General features: G+C 34.9%; 1 protein-coding gene across 5 annotated transcripts in view; it reads left to right on the top strand.

Moving 5' to 3' along the window:
• The window catches only part of LOC115224396 (mediator of RNA polymerase II transcription subunit 13-like), a 212,252-nt gene that overhangs the window by 22,738 nt on the left and 168,233 nt on the right, over positions 1–21,281 (top strand). For all 5 annotated transcript variants that reach the window (XM_036513190.1, XM_036513189.1, XM_029795291.2 and 2 more), the window contains exon 2: positions 5,638–5,887. In XM_036513190.1, coding sequence (XP_036369083.1) covers positions 5,638–5,887 — 250 coding nt within the window. The remainder of the gene's footprint in view (positions 1–5,637; positions 5,888–21,281) is intronic.

The raw sequence follows: 21,281 nt of genomic DNA, 5'->3' as shown, positions 1-21,281 counted from the left end.
TGTGTGTGTGTGTGTGTATTTATTACCTGACAATGCATATACTTTAAGAAATACTTTTTCTACATATTTTATTTGTTGTTATTACAAATTGATACGAAAATTGTTGTTTTTTAGAATTAGGGCATTGGGCTGTTGTAAATAGTAGTGTGCAGCATTTGTTTTTATTTTGCTATAATTCTGAAGCCAAATCCTGTCTGTAGTTGCTAAAGTAAGTACCAGGCATGCACTTATGTTAATTCAGCCAGCTATGTTAACCTACCCTCAGCTGCATACCATTTAGGACCTCATGCCAGTGTGAAAAAAAAGTACCAGATGCGCACTGGTGTTGATGTAATGAACTACCCCACCCCCCACTCTTCAGGTCTTGCGCCTATAGTAGAAAGAATGAACTAACAGTTTTTGTTTCTCATTTTGTAAAGTGTTGCCACTCTATTATGGGGTTGTGTTCACTCTGCCAGCCATAATGTCCACTACAGAGATTAGAAATCGAATGAACCTAGAGAGTACATCATATACTCTCTTTGAGAGTCATTTGTTGCCTATAAAATTATTTTATAATTATGATATGACTTAGTTTATTAAGACAATTTTGAGAATAATGATAGAGGCAGTAAAGTAATGAAGTAAGTTTTACAGGATTTAGTTGAAATATCTAAATACCTGAGACAAGTTATTGTTGAGAAATTAATTTCCTGGATTATTAACTTTTTAAGACATGAAAAATATTTAAATATTTACATCATCTACATTGCATTTTGATTGTTTTAATCTTTGATCGTCAGATATTTTACTTCATTTCCTTGATTTGTATATAGTCCTGAAGTTGATGTGAACCTTTAGCTTGAAAATAAAGACACTAGTTTTGAATCTAGTCTAGCACTGTACAATACTAGAAATAATCCGTCTGATGATAATTGGAGACAACACTAATTGAAACTCATTATGGATGTATGTATTGAAACAATGTTTATCTAAAATGTGACTAATTCATAGTCCTTATAGTATCAGATAGACTACCTCATACTTGTTTCAACTCTCTGCACACAGAATACAAATCTCACCAAAGTCAACTCAGCCTTTCAGCCTTTTAGTGTTGACAGCAAGGATTAGCACAATTGGAAGAACATCAGATGGGATGTCTTGCAATGTTTCAGTTCTTTACCTGTGATGATGCTGGTGCTCAGTTGAGTTGCTCTGAGTCTTTTCCTTAGACATCTTCAGTGGATATGGGAAATGAAGACTTTGCACGAATGATCAACTGTTTGTTTTGCACAAAAGAAAGCTTACTCAGGTCTGCACCCTGGAAAGGAAATTACTCGGTCACAGAAAAACCATAGTAAGCTATCACTGAAGGAGGCCCTAGATTCTCCTTGAAAGAGGATTTATTAGTCCCCAAAATTAGAAATGTAGCATTTGATTTGTATTGTTTATTATAAGTTAACTTAAGGAAGAGGGACAATGCTTCTGAATTGGTGCGAGTGATGTGGCCAGTGTCCACCTTGGTCATTATCATATGGGTTGGGAAAGAATGCCTTCATCTGAATGGACTTCTTTTAAGGTATCAAAGGACCAAGTCGTGCTTGCATTAATGGGCAGTGACAGGTTGGTCCTATGTCGTAAGTTTAAACCCTACAGCAGTTTACTGTATTACACACCACCCCACATACAGTTAATGACATGATATAGTGATCTTGGTTTAAATGATTTCTACCCTTTTCATATTGGTTATGTGTGTGTGTGTGTGTCTGAGGAACTGGCTGCATGTCCCCAAAACAACCCTAGATTGACAGGCTACTGGATGAGCCAAAAGTAGACAGTTTGCTCTACATTTGTATTGAGTACTTCTCCTTAGTTATTCATCAATGGATATATATCTTTTATATTCTACTTGTTTCAGTCGTTGGACTGTGGCTGTCTGGGGCACCACTTTGAAGGGTTTTAGTTGAACAAATCGACCCCAGTATTTGTTTTTTTTTTATGTCTAGTACTTATACTATCGGTTTCTTTTGCCAAACTGCTAAGTTATGGGAATGGGAACAGACCAACATCAGTTGTCAAGTGGTGGCAAATATACACACATGCACACTGATACATAATGAATTTCTTTCAGTTTCTGTTTGCCAAATTCAGTAACGAGGCTTTGGTCAGCCCAGGGCTATAGTAGAAGACATCTGGAATACTTTTTTTTAGAAATTTTCATCCTGTCTGTAATTCAGTTGTTATTTAATCCTGGGTGAATCCTTAACCAGCATCAAAGGTGTTTAACCCTTTTGATACCAACCTGCCTCTGGCTTTGTAATACAAATCTCTAGTTTTCAAAAGTTTTGAATTAAAATCTTCCACCAAACTTTAGTCACAATTTATGTTCCTAACGCAAGCTTAATAATATCAAAGTTTTTTTACTAAATTCTTTGTTATATTTAAAATTAATTGAAAGAAACAGCATCTCAACAGAAATATGGTAACGAAAGGGTTAAGCTGTAGTAAACCAATAATTTTTTAAGCACACTCTCTATGTTAACCATTGTCCTTCGTCTTTTTAAAATGGTGGAGGTGTGATTTGAGAAATATTTTGCTGCTATTTCTAGCAGATCTATCAACCACCTTAAGTCTTCTTTGCTGGCAATTCAGTTTGTGTTATAAGTACTTGTAATCTCTTGTTATCTTCTGCAATGGATTGAATAGTAAACTTTATTTTACCATACAAACAGGTTTTCTGTCTTTTTACTATCAATACTTTACCTTTTAAAGGGTCATTAATGAATATTGATACCGGTTCACTATTGACAACAATGTGCTTATGTCAGAATGTTTTATTTCTTATATATCATCATCATCATCATTTTAATGTCTACTTTAACGCATGGGTTGTACATGTTGCTAAGATCCTAGTCAATTCTTATTTTAGATTTATTGTTTTCCTAGATGGACCTGGTTCCTATGACTAGATGCACGCCTACCACCAGCCATTTTACTGAGTGTATGGGGAGTGGGCACCAGCGTTAGAATGGTTCTGTCTCTAGTAAATATAAATATGGAATGTGTGTGTGTGTAAATATGAATATCTGTATATGGCTGGCATGGGATTTAAGGATAGAGCAATGATTTATTAATTAGAGGTGAAGAAGGGCGTGCTCCATCCTGGATCTGGGAGAGGTGTGTGAGAGAAAGACTAAAACTGAGGGCAAAGAATGTATTAGTGAGTTGTGAGATGTAATACATTGATGCATAGTTGGAGTGGTTACATCCAGTTGAGTGTGGTGGTTGCATGGATGATGAAGGAAAGAAGCATGTCACTCTGTGGGGACACAAGAATCCTTCAAGATATTCCTTGGTAGAACCACTGCTGCTTGGTTTCACTGTGCATGGAGGTTACTGTTGGAAGGTGCTAAAATCATTGTGATCTGATGAAGGGGATGTTCTACACTTTAAGCTGTGTGTGGTATGGGGTAGTCATAGCTGGAATGCCTTTGGTCATAGGTTTATTCAGTCAGCGGTGATCTGGGGTTAAACAACATTTCTCAAAGAAATCAGTGTCACAACTTCTCAGACCTTTATATTTGGACACCACACCTGCGGCCAATTTGAGTGATTGTTTTGCGTCAGTCTGTGTTTGTAGAGCAGTGTCTGCTGTCGCTGTAAAGGTTCACTGAGTAGGGGCTTATAGCTACAGTAGATTGGTACTTTTTGTGTTGTGTCATCATAGTAAGGCAATGCTGAGCTGTCTCCTCCAGGGTGCCAAGTCTGAGCAATATTATATGCAAGACCAATTGTTGCTATCTGCCCGCATCAAGAAAAGGCCAAGGAGCTTATTACAGCATGGTCATTGAAGACATTTTCCGGGCTGACAAGGTTAATCCATCTGATGTAGCCCTGGTATTATGGTGCCAAAAATCTACTGTTGCTCCTTCTACTGTCAGTATAAACAGTTCTATCAAACTTCAAAGCTAAGCGTTATGAGAAGGCTGCGAGTTGGTGGGGTTGTCAATGAAATAAAGTCCCAGATCCTGGTGCTTATTTCATTGGCTGTCAAGAACTCTGAGCTTGATGCAATTGATTAACCAGTTTTCCTTAAAATTGTTGCCTCATATCTAAATTAGAAACCATTATGATTGTTGTTATTCTACTGAGGTTGACTTTGCCTTTCATCCTTTTAGGGTTCTGTAAAATAAGTACCAGTTGAACACTGGGGTCAATGTAATTGACTTAACCCCTTTCCCAAATTTGCTGGCCTTGTGCTAAAATTTGAAAACTTAATTAATATTATTATTACTAGAAATAATATGAATAATGGTCACATCACTAAAGATGGAGTGTTGAGATTTGCTTATTCTACAAGTCTGGTTCATACCTTCTGCTAATTCTCCTTTATGTTTTTCAATTGGTCTCGTAGGTTAAAAATAAAATGTAGATTTATTTTTAATGCAAAAATCTGAAGAAAACTACAAGTGAGATGTAGTAACTGTTTCAACTGATTGAATTTTCTATTCAGCTCCGACTATGTATACAGGTTTTAATATGACTAATAGATGTGGCGGCTACTATCACTTCAAACACTTTTTCACTAAAGATGTTTGCCAATAGTAAACAGGCACAAACATGAAACGGACATGTGAATAAAAATACTCTTTGATTAGTAAGCTTTTAGTGGAGATTTTTTTGAAAGTCAATCACAGGTTAACATATCGTTTCTATAACATTTGCTAATTAATTGTTGCAGTTGCAGCTGTTTCTAATTGAAATTGGATAAGATGTCAAAAGAAAAACAGTCCTTTTGCATTCGTTTTATAGATGTCTGCAAAAAAAACAGGTTTCTGTTGGTTCATTGCTGATTTTTTTCTCTCTGTTTTCGACAGCCAGAGATAAAGCACATCCACCTTCGCCCACAAGCTACACGATTAGCTTGTACTTTTTATTGGCTTGTAATAACTGTCATTTTGATGTGTAACTTTAGTATTTCTTAGATTCTGTTACGGTTTTGGTAGTTACCTTCTAGTATTTCTAATGTAATGATGAATAGAGGGCTTTCATTGCAGTTGTGTTATGGTAGTTTTGTTGTCAGTGTTCTAACATGATGTCAGTGTGTGTGTCAAGGTATCTTACAAGCAGTGGTTGCAAATAGTTGCATTATAAGCTGCAGTTGTGAATTGTGCTCAATCCTAGTGGATCGATTTTTACTCCAAGACAAAAAAACAAAAAAAAAACAAAACAAGAAATGAAAAGAGAAAATGGCAACATTCCTGGTTATTATTAATTTCCTAGTTCTGTTTGATGTCAAATTTTAGGGTGGATCTTGTTGGGTATTTATATAATCACTCAACATGTTTGATGTGTTAAAAAAAATATACAACATCTGTTATAAATGTATTTCATTGTAAGAAATTCAAGACCATCTTTGTCATTCTCTATCTTATCTCTTGATAAAAGTATTTCTCAATTTTGTTTTTACATTATTTTTTTTATATTATTCTGAAATAAAAAAAATTTTTATAAAAAATTATTTTATTGATGCAATGTTGAAAATATAAAAACTGGACATGTTTTTATTGTAAACACTTGAAATATTTATGGAATTAAAAGTTACTTTTCTGTCTGGCTATGTTGTGAATGATATCTCTCTTTTTTTTTTTTTTACAGACTGATCTCTGCGGCATAAAATGGCGTAAGTTGAATGCAGATAACGTGAGTGTGGACCCACTGGATGATCCAGTGTTGGATTCCTACACGAGGTGTATCCAGTCAGATATCTTGTGTGTCTGGAGACGGGTACTACGCAATTCAGAGCAAAGGTTACCTGACCAGTTAGCATACGGCAAGGAATTATGGATATTTTGGTACGGGGACAAGCCCCTTAGTTTGGACACATTGCTATCCCCCAGTTTGAAAGGTAAGTTTGTTTTCTTTGTTGCTTTTGTTAACCCCCCGCCCATTATATGCATGCACATAACTATATAGATATACATACACAGATAAGAATGTTTATTTTTCTGAAGTGGACAATAAAATGGATCTTGTGTAGTTTGAACCCATGACCATGTGGTCTGCAGTAAAACACCTTACCTACACAATCGTATTACTGTTTGTAAATCAACTTAATCATCTTCTAAAAGTTAATTATTTAGCTTATTTCATTTTATCTTTCCATTGATGAAGCATTTAAGTCTACACCCACATCGGTTTCATCCTTTGTAATTTATATGGGTTTTTAATTTTGTTTTAACAGTCATTTTAATTGAATGCTAAATTGACTTCAATTTTTTTTTTGTTTAAGTGTCTTAATTAAATATAAGCTTATCATTTGAAAACAAAGAGGATGAAAATACGACAAACTTGATTATTAATTAGCCTTATTGGGTTAATCAATCACCAATTATTTATCAGTGTCAATTTAAAACATTTGATTTCAGTTTTCAGTTGTTCATTATGAAGAGAAGTTGTTGTAGAAATATCTATTTATCAGTGCGACATCTTTAATTGGAACTTTCAAAACATAATATAAACTTAACAACTATTGTCATCTAATTTATCGAACAATACTCTTGACATTTTGAAAATACTCTAGTTTATTTTATTTTAGTTTTGCACTGATATCCAACAATTCAATGTAATTATAACTTTATCTAAACATTTCCTACATGGAATGCTTTATGACAGGCAGCTTGAATGTTAAACTTTGAGTGGAGACATGCTGCAGACTTAAATTCGATCTGTGGACCATCATCGGTGGAGTTTGTGTGTAAACAATATGCATTGATTTATGTGCAACCAAGTCTTGTTGCATCCAATTTGGTATGGAATTATTTATTAGTGCACACAGCTGTTGCAAGATAGTTACAAATTGTCAGTACTATATAGATTAGGCCCTCACTGTTTATTAAATGTCTGGATCATATGGTGTATTGATGTGTGTATGGAAGGAAATGGTGAGATGAGATCTTGCAATATTCAACTTCATAGATGATATATTACAAGATCAAAAGGAGTGGCTGAAGATCAAAATGTTGTGCTGAATTAACAGCATTTGTTTGTAGAATTTATGTCACTTTAGTTCTTGTATTCGTTAATTAAACATGTTTGTTAGATTATAATTTGTAAACAGTCTGTAAGATGATGATTAACAATGAACTGGAACAGATCTCTTTTAATTACTTTTCCGCACTTACATCATGTTTTCTGAAGAATAATATTGTCAGTATTGTTTTGCTTATTATTGTTGTGTACTGGACAGGTCAACTATACTGATTTTTTTAATAAAATTCTTTCGAAAATTAACTTCAAACTTTGCTGCAGTTTGCAGCTGTTGCTCTGTGGGAAACAAACAACGATACTCGGGCTGGCAATTAGATTCTTTAAATATGCAGTCAATGGATATGGTGCTTCTAGTGATTCTTCTAAATCTTTATTTTACATGGCATTATATGCAAATCTGTTGAAGTCAATGTTGACAGGAAACCTCTATGTGGTTGCTCAACCTTTTGAAATAGTAACTTAATGTTCCTCAAGTCCTGTTCTTCTATCTTAAAATAAAGGACACATTAGATGTTGTCCTAAGGTACAGGTTGATTAAAAAACTGGATGGTCATAACTGGAATCATGATCATAGGTCTGCAAGCTAAACTGGAGTTGAACAATTAATGCCATCTAGACCATAAATTTATGCTGTTATGGTTGTATATATTTACATCTTGTTAAAAATGTGAATGAATGAAGTTGTCACCTTTCTCACATTGCAATCTTCCAATATAACACTTTCTCACTGTGATATATAATAATATATGACATTATGAAATGTGATATAAGCAGTATATCACATTGTAGCACTTCTATTGTTGTTACCATATCCTATTCCGAATAGTTAGGAAACACAGATTCATATGTCCCCTTGTCACCATGGTTGTCTACCTACAATGTTCCAAACAAAATATTAAGATCTGCAACAATTTTTATCGAACAATCTGCAGCCAACCATGCCATCCATAATGACTCTGAGGTGAAGCTTTTTTCTAAAAGAGAGAAAAATAAAACGTACTTGCTTTTGCCTAAGTTTTTACTCTAGGTGTGTAAACAAATCGAAGATGGAACACCTGGTGGGTGATCTGTTTTCCATTTGTGGATGATTATAAAACTGTTCTTTGAAATGGCAACTTTGTAACAATAGAGAAGTTATGTTCTCGCCTGATAAAGAGCCGTTGATATAATCACAGCAAACATGTGGTGAAATTGTACTTAAAACAGGTGGTTGTAGTAATAATTGCTTTAATTTACTTGCATTACCTGAAAACTGATTGGAACAAGGTCAGTGGAACAATGATTTGTAGTTTACCATGTTGAAAACTGGTTTTGTTTGTATGAAATGAAAGATGAGGGGAGGTGTGTGATAATATCCAATATAAAAGTAAATTGTGGATAAATTACAAACCATTAACAAACATTTACAAAATTATAACATGCATACATTAAGTATGTTTGTTTTGATACAAAGTTTTTATTATTGAGCTGTACTATTGCATAATTAGAATTTATTCTGGTTATTCGGTGCCATTGCATACTAGTATATAGTTTATACATCATCTGTATATACTTCAGTGAGGCTGATTTGATTTTGTTTCGGAAGTGATACGAATACCAGACATTGGTAAGCTGCAACAACTGCAAAACATGTATCTTTTGCTCTTGTGATCACTTCTGAGGGCGATTTCATTTCGTCTAGCTCCAATGTATATTGTGTTTTTTTTAATACTATAAGCAGTGGTTCTCAACCTTTTTGTTAACCGAGCTGGGTCCAAAAGCCTAGACTCTTTTAGTGGGCTGCACCAAAATATGTAAAACATCGGTCAAGTCAAATAAAAATTTATGTAAAAAGCACCCACTACACTCATGGAGTGGTTGGCATTAGGAAGGGCATCCAGCTGTAGAAACATTGCCAGATAAGACCGGAGCCTGGTGCAGCCTTCTGGCTTCCCAGATCCCCGGTCGAACCATCCAACCCATGCTAGCATGGAGAACGGACGTTAAACGATGATGATGATGATGATGATGAGGGCCATGGAAAGGATGCTTGAGGGTCATATGAGACTGTATGAGCCACAGTTGAGAACCACTGACTATATGTCTTGAGAAAGGAATTTTTCTTAGATGAAAAATCGCAACTTCTGGGGCTTTAAACATCACATCACATGTTACATATGTTATATTGAGTGTCTTTAGAAAGTGACTCAGAGTTGAAAGAAACAAACAACAAAAAGAGATAAAAAAAAAAAAAAAAACTGGTTTTCATAAACTGCCATTTTGTAGGCGGATAGGAAGGAAGTCATCTCAGAAATTTGAGAAATCTTAGAGAACTTTATCTGCAGGCTTCATCTTGTCTGCCTGTCTGTGTATTTGGTGTTGACATTGTAGTGATTTGTAGATCAAAGACAATTGCGAGAAAGTGTTAAAGCAGTTGTCTCGATTAGACACACATATTTTCCAACTGCTAGGTTTTAGGTTACATTGACATATTTATTGTAGCAGTTTATTCCGTTGTCAATATTTGACAATCACTATTGTTATTGTAAATTCCTCTGCTTTGTTTAAAAAAAAAAATCATTCTGATGTAAATAAAATAGTAAAACATGAACAGGAGGAGGTAGGGGTAGCAAGCTGAGGAGGGCTTGCTTGTTTGGTGTTTAACTGTCACTCGCAGGAGAGTATAACCTGGTGGCTTGTACCATGCTTTCGCTGTTTGTTCTAGGTGCTTATGTAGTTGCAAGCAGATATAGATCCCTTCGTGGTTCTTAGTTAGTTAGTTAATTTGGCTCAAAAGCAAATAGCAAGGCCATGTAGGGGGACATGGAGTTAAGTACAGGGTGGTGTTCATGTAAAGAGTTCAGGCCACTTGAGGTCAAGGGAGGCTTTGAACAAAGCGGTCGTCGGCATCTTCACCATCTCGTCTGGCAGCTTGTTCCATGGATCCGCAACCCGGACAGAGAAAGTTCCTCTCCTTCGATTGAGATGAAGGGTTCTCACACCCTTAACCCAGTGGAACAGCTAGAGGAAGAAAGGGTTACACTAGCACTTGATCAGTATTCATTTTCAGCTGGGTAGAACCGGCACAATGTGAGATTATGTACTTTATTCAAGGACACAGCAGAACATTTTTCAAGAATTGAACCCATGGCCTTATGATTATGGACTCAAAACCCTAACCACAAGGCCATGTGCCCGGTTAGTTAAGGGAAAAGGCAGATAAATCAACTAGTAGCAACAGCAACTGTAAATAACATTTAAAAATATTTCATATCAAATTTTGTGTGAATATTTGGCAAAGTTCTTTCCTTGTTTGAAGATGTTATGTGCAACAAATGCAGTTTGGATGTATTTTCACTGATTTCAGTTAAAAGAAATTTTTGATGGATCATTTCTAGTAGTTTCCCAATGTCTTGTGGTCGTCTTGCAGTGTCTGTTATCTTCGGTGAAGACACCAATATGTACGGTGATCACAATACATAACTGTCCTGCTTTGTTGTCTGTCAAAGAAGACAAGATACACCATAGAATGTTAAATGTTTCCTATGCACAAAATCAATATGTTGCATGTTTATGTTTTCTCTTAAATTTATTGCTAGTAGTAATTATTGTCTTATAATTCATGTTCTCAGTTTAAAAACTTACAGGCATGCAGGTAGATTTGCACTTTACCACTCAGCTATCAAACTGTGTTTTAAGTGTTGGTTGGACTGAGTTACTGCTATTGTGTTTTGCCATATAAGACTATCTCATTGATAGCACTTAACACATAGGTTGATTTATCTATCAATCCAAGTGCTTTTGTTGTTGACAACCAGCTCTAACTTGCTGTCATGTTGACTTAATTGTTTGTTTTGAGAACTACCACCCAAATCTTAAGCTTTTAGCCAATAAATTAATTTACCTGACTCAAAACGCAAGATTATGTATGTGTGTGTGTGTGTGTGTATGTATATATATATATATCTACACACACATACACATGATGGGCTCTTGTGTATTGACTCATCTGTAAGTCACACCCTTAATTTGGTATTAAATCTTAGTACAAATTTTTTTCCCCTTTTAGTTTTAGCTTTCTTCAGTGTATATGTTGTATCCCAGTTTTTTCAATTAAAAGCTATGATAGAATAGTGATTTATATCCAAGTAAGTAGTGTATGTAGGTATACATGTGTATGTGTGTGTGTGTATATATATATATATATATATATATATTTATTTAGTAAGTCATGCAATATAACCATTCAGTGTAGCTTTTTTTAAACATTGTATTTAAAGTAGGATATTCCTTGATAGAATATTTTAATAATATTTTTGTTACTGTTGAACAAATTTGGAAACTTCTGCTCCCAGCATTGCTTAGAGACAGTATGTGTGAATTAGTTATGTGAAAACTTTGTCTACATGTTTTAATGAATGACTAAATGTGTATGGAAAAATATTTGAGGTCATCTAATCTCAAGTGTTGATTTATTCTGTGAGAGAGATTTTGTTATGTCATTCTTTCGAGGCAGTTTTAAATAGACTTTAAAGGAAGCTATCTGCAAGGAGCGGGGAAGGGCTCAGATTTTAATGATTTATTATAATTTCAATATTTTTTTCTTTTTCTTAAAACTCTGCCATCATAACCAGATGGTGCAATGTTTGAAATGCTAATTAACTTAGCAGAATTCTCACAATGATGTGATTTCAATAAAAAATAACTGAGAATTGAGAACATTATTATTTTTCTTTTGTCTTTAACTTTGAAGTTTAGGAATGCTTGGAGTAAATTTTCTGCTAAAAATTGTCACTAATTCTATATTCTGATCTGAATTAAAAACAAAACGAAATCGAGAAAGAAAATTGGTTTGTTTATTTGCATTTATTTAGTACTTATGATTAATGTTAATTAAAATTGTGACAGAAGTTGTAATAAATTGTCAATTGTTTCCACATCCAGAGTGGGATAGGTATTAAACAGAAATAATGAGGAGTGCTACAAATGAAAGTGTGTGTGTGTGTGTGTGTGTGTGTGTGTGTGTTTTGTTTACTATTTTACAGGTTAAATATATTTGTTTATGGATTACTGCTGTGATAAAACTTTGCCCAAAAGTCTGGTCTTTAGCATGATGAGGGAGGTAGATTGGTAGAATTGCTACAGCATGGGCTCTTTACATTCTGAGTTCAAATGCTGCTGAGATTGACTTTGTCTTTTACACCCTTTTGGAGTTAATAAAATAAGTACCAGTTGTGACCTTGGGTTGATGTAATTGACTCTCTGCTCCCTTCAGGATCGCTAACCTTGTGCCAAAATTAAGAAAAGAATTATTGAAGTGCAATGGATTGATAGAATGGTTAGAGCATTGGGCAAAATGCTTTGTGCTATTTCTTCAGCCTCTATATTTTGTGACCAAATTCTGCTGGGGTCTACTTTGCCTTTCATTCCTCCTGGGTCAATAAAATAATGTACCAGTGAAGTACTAGGATCGCTATAGTCAGTTAACCCATACTTTCAAATTTTTGTCCTTAACCCTTTAATATTCAGATTATTCTGTCAAATGTATTGCTTATGTAATCAAATTGTTTTGAATTAATCATGCAAAGATGTAGTATTGAAATTTTGATGATGTGATTGCTTATTCTTAGAATGACATTGTAGGATAAGTGTACAAAGCCAGATCCTGCCAGTTTGAATATAGAACAAGTAGAATATTTGGGCCGGATATGGCCGGTTTAAATACTAAAGGGTTAAGCTTATAATTAGAAACATTATTACTGTGTCCAGTTGTCTTCATTTTTGTGGAAAATTGCAAAATATTCTGGTAAATCCTGTTTAGTTCAACTCCAGCCAAACAATAGAAGACTGTTTTTGTTGTTTTTGACTCAGATGGGTTTTGATCCAGCCGTCCTGTGATCAACTCGTTAATGCAATCAGTCTGGTGGCCCACAAAATGGTATAATAAGCAAATTAATTTAGAACCAAATATTAATTTGAATTTTAAGTACTTTTTGTATATTAACTTTTAATGAATCCAAACTATTGAACAGTCCTACTCTTTGTTTTTATTGTTGTTTGAATGTGAAGTTTATATGTTAATGGGCTAAAAGGCATTCCTACCATGACCTTCCTGTCTTTTTGTGAGGAATAATTTACTTCTTTGAATCCATTTTTTTAAGACTTGTCTACTATAGCAGATCAAATGACTTGATACTTGTAGCTTAACCTTTTTTGTTACCATATTTCTATTGAAATAATCTGCCTTTGTTTTAATTAATTTAGAAAATAATGAATTTAATAAAAATAACTCGGTCGTTATTAATCTGGTATTTGGAACGTAGATTAAAATTTTGATGGAAGGTTGTTTTAATTTAGATAACTTCAAAAGGAGGAAGTCTGCATCGTAGAACAAGGGGTGGTGTCAGGCAAGTTGGTATCAGAAGGGTTGATGTACTTAATACCTCAGCATTACACCGTTGGCACACTGGTTTGGTTACATCATATTTCTCCTCCTCCCTGACATCTTATTCTAAATCTAGATTTAACATATCTGTTGATCTCCTGTTGATATTTGAGACAGAGTAATGTTTGTCTCTCTCTCTCTCTCCCTCTCTCTCTCCCCCCCTCTCATCCACTTACGTTTGCAACTGATACATACCAGTGATTGTTGATAGCCTGTTTAATAATATATTAACTATAAATACCCACTTGAACTAGTAACACATTTTATATTACTAATAGTCTTTGTTGGTTTCGTTTTTTGTTAAATTACTTTGAGGAACAATAACTTCCTTTAGCATCAACAAAACTACTTTTTCTTTTTTTTTTTTTTTACATCATAAGGGTTTAGAAACTTTGAGGGAACGTGGAATGATTTTTGTTTATAATGGCGGGACTAGACAGACATTCATAAAACTAGAATTAATAGCATGTAAAATATTTAGCTTAAAAACCCCTTTGGATAGAAAACTCAAAGGTTGCTCATGGGAATTGAACCCACATCTTCTGTATTAACATGATAGATGTTCTACCATTTTTATCAAAACAGTCTTTTGAATTTCTCTACAGGTTTGAGTCCCCAGAGGCAGCTTCTGCTTCTTGGGTTTTGTCTGATAGTCTAAACTGGTTAAGTTTCTGGCTTAAATGAAATTATTAGAAATCAGCCAAAATCTCATATTCTTAGGAGATGTGTTTAATAAATATAGACGGGCTTTATTAGATGAATTTAACAAATTAAGTTTTCATTTTGATTCCTTGTGTTCAGTTGGTGATCTTTATTTACACTGTAAACAATATTTGCTTTTGTGTTGGATCTACTAAAATTATGAAATTGTCAGTTCTAGGAATATCAAAATTATTATTGAGTAAACTATAGCTTTAATCTTTTAGAGGTACAACGACAACAACAACAATGATGATGCAATATCAGGCAATGGTTTCTGATCTTAACTGGTTGAAAGTGTTAACATGTACATGGTTTGCCTTGGTGTAAAAGTTGAGCTACAGCAAATATTCTGCTTAATACTGTAGATATTTGCTTGCCAAGTTGTTTAATCTCGACCAGTTGAGTATGTCCCTTTAGTGGCTGGCGTTATGTGTATCTCTGATCATGAGCAGGGGTACTGGGGGAGCATCATAGCCATTTGGTGAGAGGGATCATCCTCAAACAATCCTTATTCAGGAACCTTTTGAGCAGAATGAGCTGCTCGACCTGAAGAAAATTCTGAGCCTCCACCTGCAAGATAATGCACTGTTTATCTAGATATTGATGTCACTATGTCACCTATATATGGTTGTGATTCATGTGCCTGGTGTACCCTTAACAGACAGGTAGTCATGATGGGTATATTGGGCTTTATATAGTCATATCCCAGCATCACTCTGATGACATGTGCTGCTTTCTCACTCATTAATATTAATAATAATAATAATTTCTGATTTCGGCACAAGGCTAGCAAGTTTTTTGGAGTGAGGTTATTTGCTACCATCAACTCCAACACTTGACTCCTACTTTATTCTATCAACCTTGAAGTAATGAAAGGCAGAGTTAACCTCAGTGGGATTAGAACCTAGAATGTAGAGAGTGAGTACTTTATTATTATTATTATTAATAATAATAATCTTGATTTGTGAACTAATTGTTCTTATCCATTGCTACTTTTACTGCTCTGTGTGTGTGTGTGTGTGTGTGTGCAATTAATAATGGACTCCCAAGTGTTTTTATTGTAAATTATTGACTTATTCTTTTCTATGTGGATTATGTTGTACTTAATATGCCACTTTGCTTCCGTGCTTTGAAGTTACAATAATATTGATGGTATTATCAGGCTGGGTGAACTAACATACTAAAGAGTTTATATCTTTATGGCTGGTAGCTTGCAAAGTTCTTTACAGGCGAGAGTGAGAGAGGGTGTGTTCATCTCCTTAACTGAATGATTTCAACGCTTACATAGTGAAAATTAATTAGTGATGCACTTAATCCATATATTGTTCTAGTTTATCATACTTTTTTGAAACATTCTGTTTAGTTGGGTGCAAGTTAAAAACAACAAGAACAACACAAAACTTGATGGTTTGTTTATATTTTAAAAATCTGTTTATCCCCTAAGTAAATTTATTGGGTTTTTTTAATAAAAATTAAAATTAAAATATTTTGCTAAGTTATATATTTTGGAATCCCTGACAAATAACTAGATTTCTATCTGCTCTAGTATATTTAATTATGGTTTGGAATTATATTTGTAAGCTGTGTGTGAAAACGGTATTTCTGTGTTTTTTTTATTTTATTTTAGAAAAAAAAAAAAAATCTTATTTACATCTGGTCTAGTGAAAATGTATTTACATTTGGTGTAATGTAAGATTATAAATATATAGGTCAAGTATTTGTAATCAGCCAGTAACTGAATTAGGCAGTCATTGTGGGTAGAAATTATTGACGCCTCTCAGCTCTCTTCTCCAGTCTCTATTATCTTTTTAACCAATTCATTTCTTTCTCTCTCTCTCTCTCTCTCTCTCTCTCTCTCTCTTCCTACCCCCTCCCTTCTCCTCCTTCCCCTTGGCTTCTCAAATATTTACTGCACCGAACATATTCTACAGTTACTCAGACAAGATTCAAGGAGGTAGTAAGATTAATAACAAGCAAAAGAAACAGCAAATCTAAGCTATTTCTATTGACATTCTTCCCCCCACCCCCTCCCAGTCTCTTTCTCTCTCTCTCTCTCATATATTTTTTTTTTCTTTCTTTCTTTTCTTGTGTGTGCTACTCCTCTAATAATTCTGTTATTGGTATCTCAGCAAGAGGACAGGACTGCTTGTGATGGCACGCTTGTGCTATTAAAGCTGTGTTGGTGATGTCTGAACATAACTACTGCCACTAGCACGCTTTCATCATTTTCTTGTTTTATAATATTGATTTCTGCCTGGGTTAAAGCAGTGGTTACCAAATCTGCCATTACTGCTGTCATAAACAAGAAGAATTCGGGATGTTGTTGCCATTACTAGGCTAAGGATGACTTGGCGATGGAGTCATAGCTGTTATTAAAGTTGGCAGGGAGGTGGTGGCAGCAGTGTTCTGTGGTAGCAGTCTTTGGCAGCAGTGTGTGATGGCGGGAAGGAAGGAAGGAGCAGCAGAGAAGTGCTATTGGACACCGCTGCACTTCCCACTTCTCTTTCTCTCTCTCTCCTGCTTTTTTTTTTTCTTCTTTTTTTTCCTCTTCTCTGTTTTTGAGAACAGTGTGAACATGAACATGTTACGGTGCTCACTTCTTCCACTGTTTAATATGTCGGGGTGTGTATGTGTGTGTGTGTGTGTGTGTGTGTGGTGAATGGATTTATGATTGTCAGTGGCGGGAGACGAGGGGGTGGGGGGTGGTAGCTGGCTGGCAAGGAAGGCAAAAGCAAATGTCGGCTGCTCTATGCCAAGAGCTTGATAATTTATTATTTCCACCTCCTCTCCTTATTATACACACTCTTTATTCAAATGCTTTCAGTTTTTCTTATAAATTAATTTATTAGTCTCTTTAAAGATATTCAATTGATTTTAAAGAATTCTATTTTTTTAGGGGGAAGCCCTCCCACCCAAGGCTTCAAAAAAAAAAAATCCTCTCCCCACTTCTTTATTACTCGAGTGACCCCCCCCTCGCCTTCACACATACCCTTTCTTTTGTATTTGCTTATTTGTTAAGTGGGTATATTTTAGCTATGTGCATGGTTTAACAGTACTTAACAACATTCCATGTGTGGGTTGGTTGGTGGGTTGGTAAATTTCCTCTCTTCTAGAATGGTATCTGAAGAACATATTTATTTAGCAACTAACTAGCTTGCTAGTTGATGTAACAGTCGAAATGGCCTAGCTTGCTGGGTGGATGGCTGACCAACCCAGCCAGCCAGCTGTGCAAATGTGAAGAAACCACTGTGTATGAACTGCACTTATATATATATATATATATATATATATAATATATATATATATACAGGGTGTCCCCAAAAAATGTATACACACCTTAAATAATTGTAAATTTGTTATTCTTTGTAAGCCTAGTACTTATTCTATCGTTCTCTTTTGCCAAACCACTATGTGTATACATTTTTTTGGGACACCCTGTTTATATATATATGTATATATATATATATATATATAGTTGCTGGAGTTTCAAACACCATGCTCATCGTAAATTATATTGCTCTCTGAAATTAATGGCCATTTAGTGACAACTCCCCTTTCGTTCTCTTTCACATGCAGGTTTTCCTCTCTGTGTGTTATTAGTTTGCCGAGTTGAACTTAGGAAATGAGGAAATTACAAAATAGGGTCACATCGTTGTGCAAATATTTGATGCTATTTTTGTCTGTTATTAACTGGAAGTGGACTCATTTCTAGTTTTGAGCTTTTTCCGAAAAAAAAAAGCATTTTTTTCTGATTAGGAAATGTTTTCCAGGTCAGCATTATTTCTGCTGAATGTAAAAGGGTTGTGGAAATAAGTGGTAGAATTGGTTGGGCACTGGACAAAATCATGTTGTAGTGTTTAATTGTACTAGACAAGTACTTTAGTAGATACAGAAGAAGTTTGTGTCCTTTGTACTTGTCAAAGAGCAATATTTTAGGTGAGGTGGCAGAATTGTTAGCGTACTGGCCAAAATGCTGAATGGCATTTTGCCCATCTGAGTTCAAATTCCACTGCGGTTCGCTTTTCATCATTTCAGGGTTGATAAATTAAATACCAGTTGTATACTGAGGTCGATCTAATCTACTGCCCCACTCCTCCCTGCCAAAATTTTGGGCCTTGTGCCTAGAATAGAAAAGATCATTCAGGTTTGATAAAATAAGTACCAGTTGAGCACTAATGCCTTATGAGTGAATTTAGTTGGCAGGAACTGTACAAAGTTTGTCATTTGTGGTGTGTGTATTTGCACTCTGGGCTTGTAAGAAAATTAGCTGAGCTACAGCTGGTGTTCTGTTGTCATTTCCTTGGTAGCTCTGTGCCTTCAATGATGAGTGGAATGAAGATTCGTTTTCTTGAAAAAAGGGTAAGAGTTTGTGGTAGGAAGGGTATTTGGCTTTAAAGCAAGACCACAACATGTATTCATCTATCCCTATGTTGGCATGAAAAGTGAATGAACAAAGTATTAACACAACAATTTGTAGTTAGGATTAAATTCCAGGCAAAATGTTGAGTAAAAGAAATATAATTTGAAGAGAACTTTCAGTTTCACATAACCAACTTAATGCTAATTATTAAAGTATAAAGCGGGGAAGAGCAATGCTCCATAGTCTTTGTAGGGCCTTTGGGCCTTTCTGACTTCTGAAATTGTTTCTATTGGTGCTTAATACTATTATTTAAAGTGGTTTGAGAATTTTCTCCTTTGTAACTTGACTTTTCCCAATTTTTTTCCTTTCTGATATATTACTGTATTTTGTGGAATCAAGCATGTTAGTTTTGCCTAAATTAAGTTTCAAAAAATTTATTGTGCACCTTGGAAGATGAAAGCGGCATTTTTCAAAAGTCAATTATTTTAACCCTGCAAGAGGGTTATCAATGCCAAACTTGGTGTTTTTCTGTATTGTTGAAGAATATATGCAAACTATAAAAGGATCAACAGGATTTATATATTGCTAGGCCTATTATCTAAACATCTTGGTAAAATATGTGAAGGTACTTCACTTAAAAGGGGCCTTTGTTTTAAAATTTTCAAGTTGAAATTGGGGTGTGTCTTTGAGGTTGGAGCAATCCTGACTGTCTGGAAATGCCATGGTGTTTAAGATTAATTTCATCAAATTTGATAAATTGAAAAGAAATTTAGAAATCCAAATTAAACATTAAATTAAACATGCCATCATAGACTTACGGTCAGAGACATTCCAATCATGACAAACCCATCTTTTTGGATAGCTAGGATTGCTTTGACCAATGTATCTGTCCTTCTCTTGTAGGTGGTAGTGTGTTTTGAGAAATATTTAGCTGCTATTTCTAGAAGTTTGAGGTTCCTTCAATGAAACTTTGTCACATGAGGAGGTGAAATTGTTGGATGTACATATTATGATATTATATATGGTTTAGTTATAGCAGCACTTTTGATAATGTCACCATTTTTTAATGTAATTAATAGTGCTGTGATATCAAAATTAATGTAGTTAGTTTTTTTTTGTTGTTTTGTTATAGATGGTAAGTAACTAGTAATGTAGTGGTCTCAGTGGAATTTCTCACTAAGTGAACTCCAGAAACTGGTTTTGGTTTCAGTTAGAATTTCATATTAAGAACTGCTAAGTAATAGTAACTGCCCCACCAAAAGCATGGATAGCGCAGCCATCCAGATTTAGTTTTTAGAAAATTGTACAAAATATAGGGTTATATAATAGTAATTATTTTATCTGCGACACAAAACCTGAAAATTTTGGGAGAGGGGTGCTAGTTGATGATATTGGTGGTCCTGGTGCTCAACTGGGGCTCACTTTATTGACCCGGAAAAGAAAAGATGAAGGGCGAAGTCCACCTTGGTGGAATTTAAACTCTGAACATAAACCTTGCTGCCTTAATAATAATAATAATAACGATAATGGTTTCAGATTTTGGCACAAAGCCAGGAATTTAGAGTTAAGAATGGAGAGGAGTTGATTACATTGACTCCGGTACTAAATGTGGTTTTGGGTTCTGTCTCATTGCACAGCACCTTGGGCAAGCTGTAGATCAACCAATGCTTTGTAAGTGAATTTAGTGGATGGAAACTGTGTGGAAGCCCATGTATAAATATGAATGCATGTTCCTCCAATTGCTTGACAACCAGTGTTGGTTTGTTTATCTCCCCATAATTTAGCAGGTTAGCAAAAGAGACCAATAGAATAAGTAACAAACTTGAAAATAAAAGTGCTGGGATTGATTTGTTCAAGTAAAACCCTTCAAGGCTGTGCTCCAGTATGGCTGCAGTTCTGTGACCAAAACAAGTCAAAGAAGGTTTTCACAGACTTTTGTAGTTTGTTCAACTGAGGCCTTTTTTTTTTGTTTTGGTCTTTTGAAAGTCTCTTTGGTTAATGGTTTCCAGTTTCATGAATATGATGTAGTTTGTCTTTTTTGACACAAAATGCTACTTACATATGATCTAAAATACCATTTTACATAAAAAAAAGTATCTTAGCAGTTTGTTGATTTGTAACTTTATACATTATTTTGATTGACATAGTATTTTGATTAAAATTTTTTAGATAAAATACGCTGTGGTATATTTATTTCCATGAGAAGTGACTTGCATTTAATGAAATAGTTTGTCTATTTTGTTTTGTTACTGGTTTTACATTTTTGGTGCACAGACAGAAATATTGGAGTTGCAGGAAAAATGCTTTGTTTTTGTTCTGACTTTTCATGTTGTGAGTTCCAATCCTGCTGATTCTCTGATCCTCTGGGGTCAATAAAGTAAAATGCTGGCCTAGTACTGGTGCTCATATTGTTGACTGCTCCCTCTGCCTTGTTTTTAACCATTCTGTGTATGTTAGAAATAATTATTATTACAAGGATGTTTAAGGTGGCAAGATAGCAGATCTGTTAGCATTCCAGACAAAATGCTTAGCATCATTTCGTGTCCTGAGTTCAAATTCCACTGAGGTTGACCTTACTTTTTCATCTTTTTAGGGCCAATAGACAATTTTGGAGTCAATATAATTGACTCCTCCCTTCAAAAAACTGCTGGCCCTTTGCCAAGATTTGAAACCATTATTACAAGGCTGTTGAACTGGCAGAATCTACCCCGTTCCCCAAATTTCAGCCCCCCCCCCCCAGCTGCACATTTGAGTCCTTGTGTCTTT

Source organism: Octopus sinensis, linkage group LG25 (assembly GCF_006345805.1).
Source record: "Octopus sinensis linkage group LG25, ASM634580v1, whole genome shotgun sequence".
Lineage (NCBI taxonomy): Eukaryota > Metazoa > Mollusca > Cephalopoda > Octopoda > Octopodidae > Octopus > Octopus sinensis.
The sequence above is the reverse complement of the archived record's forward strand: the minus strand, read 5'-3'. Positions and strand labels throughout refer to the sequence as shown.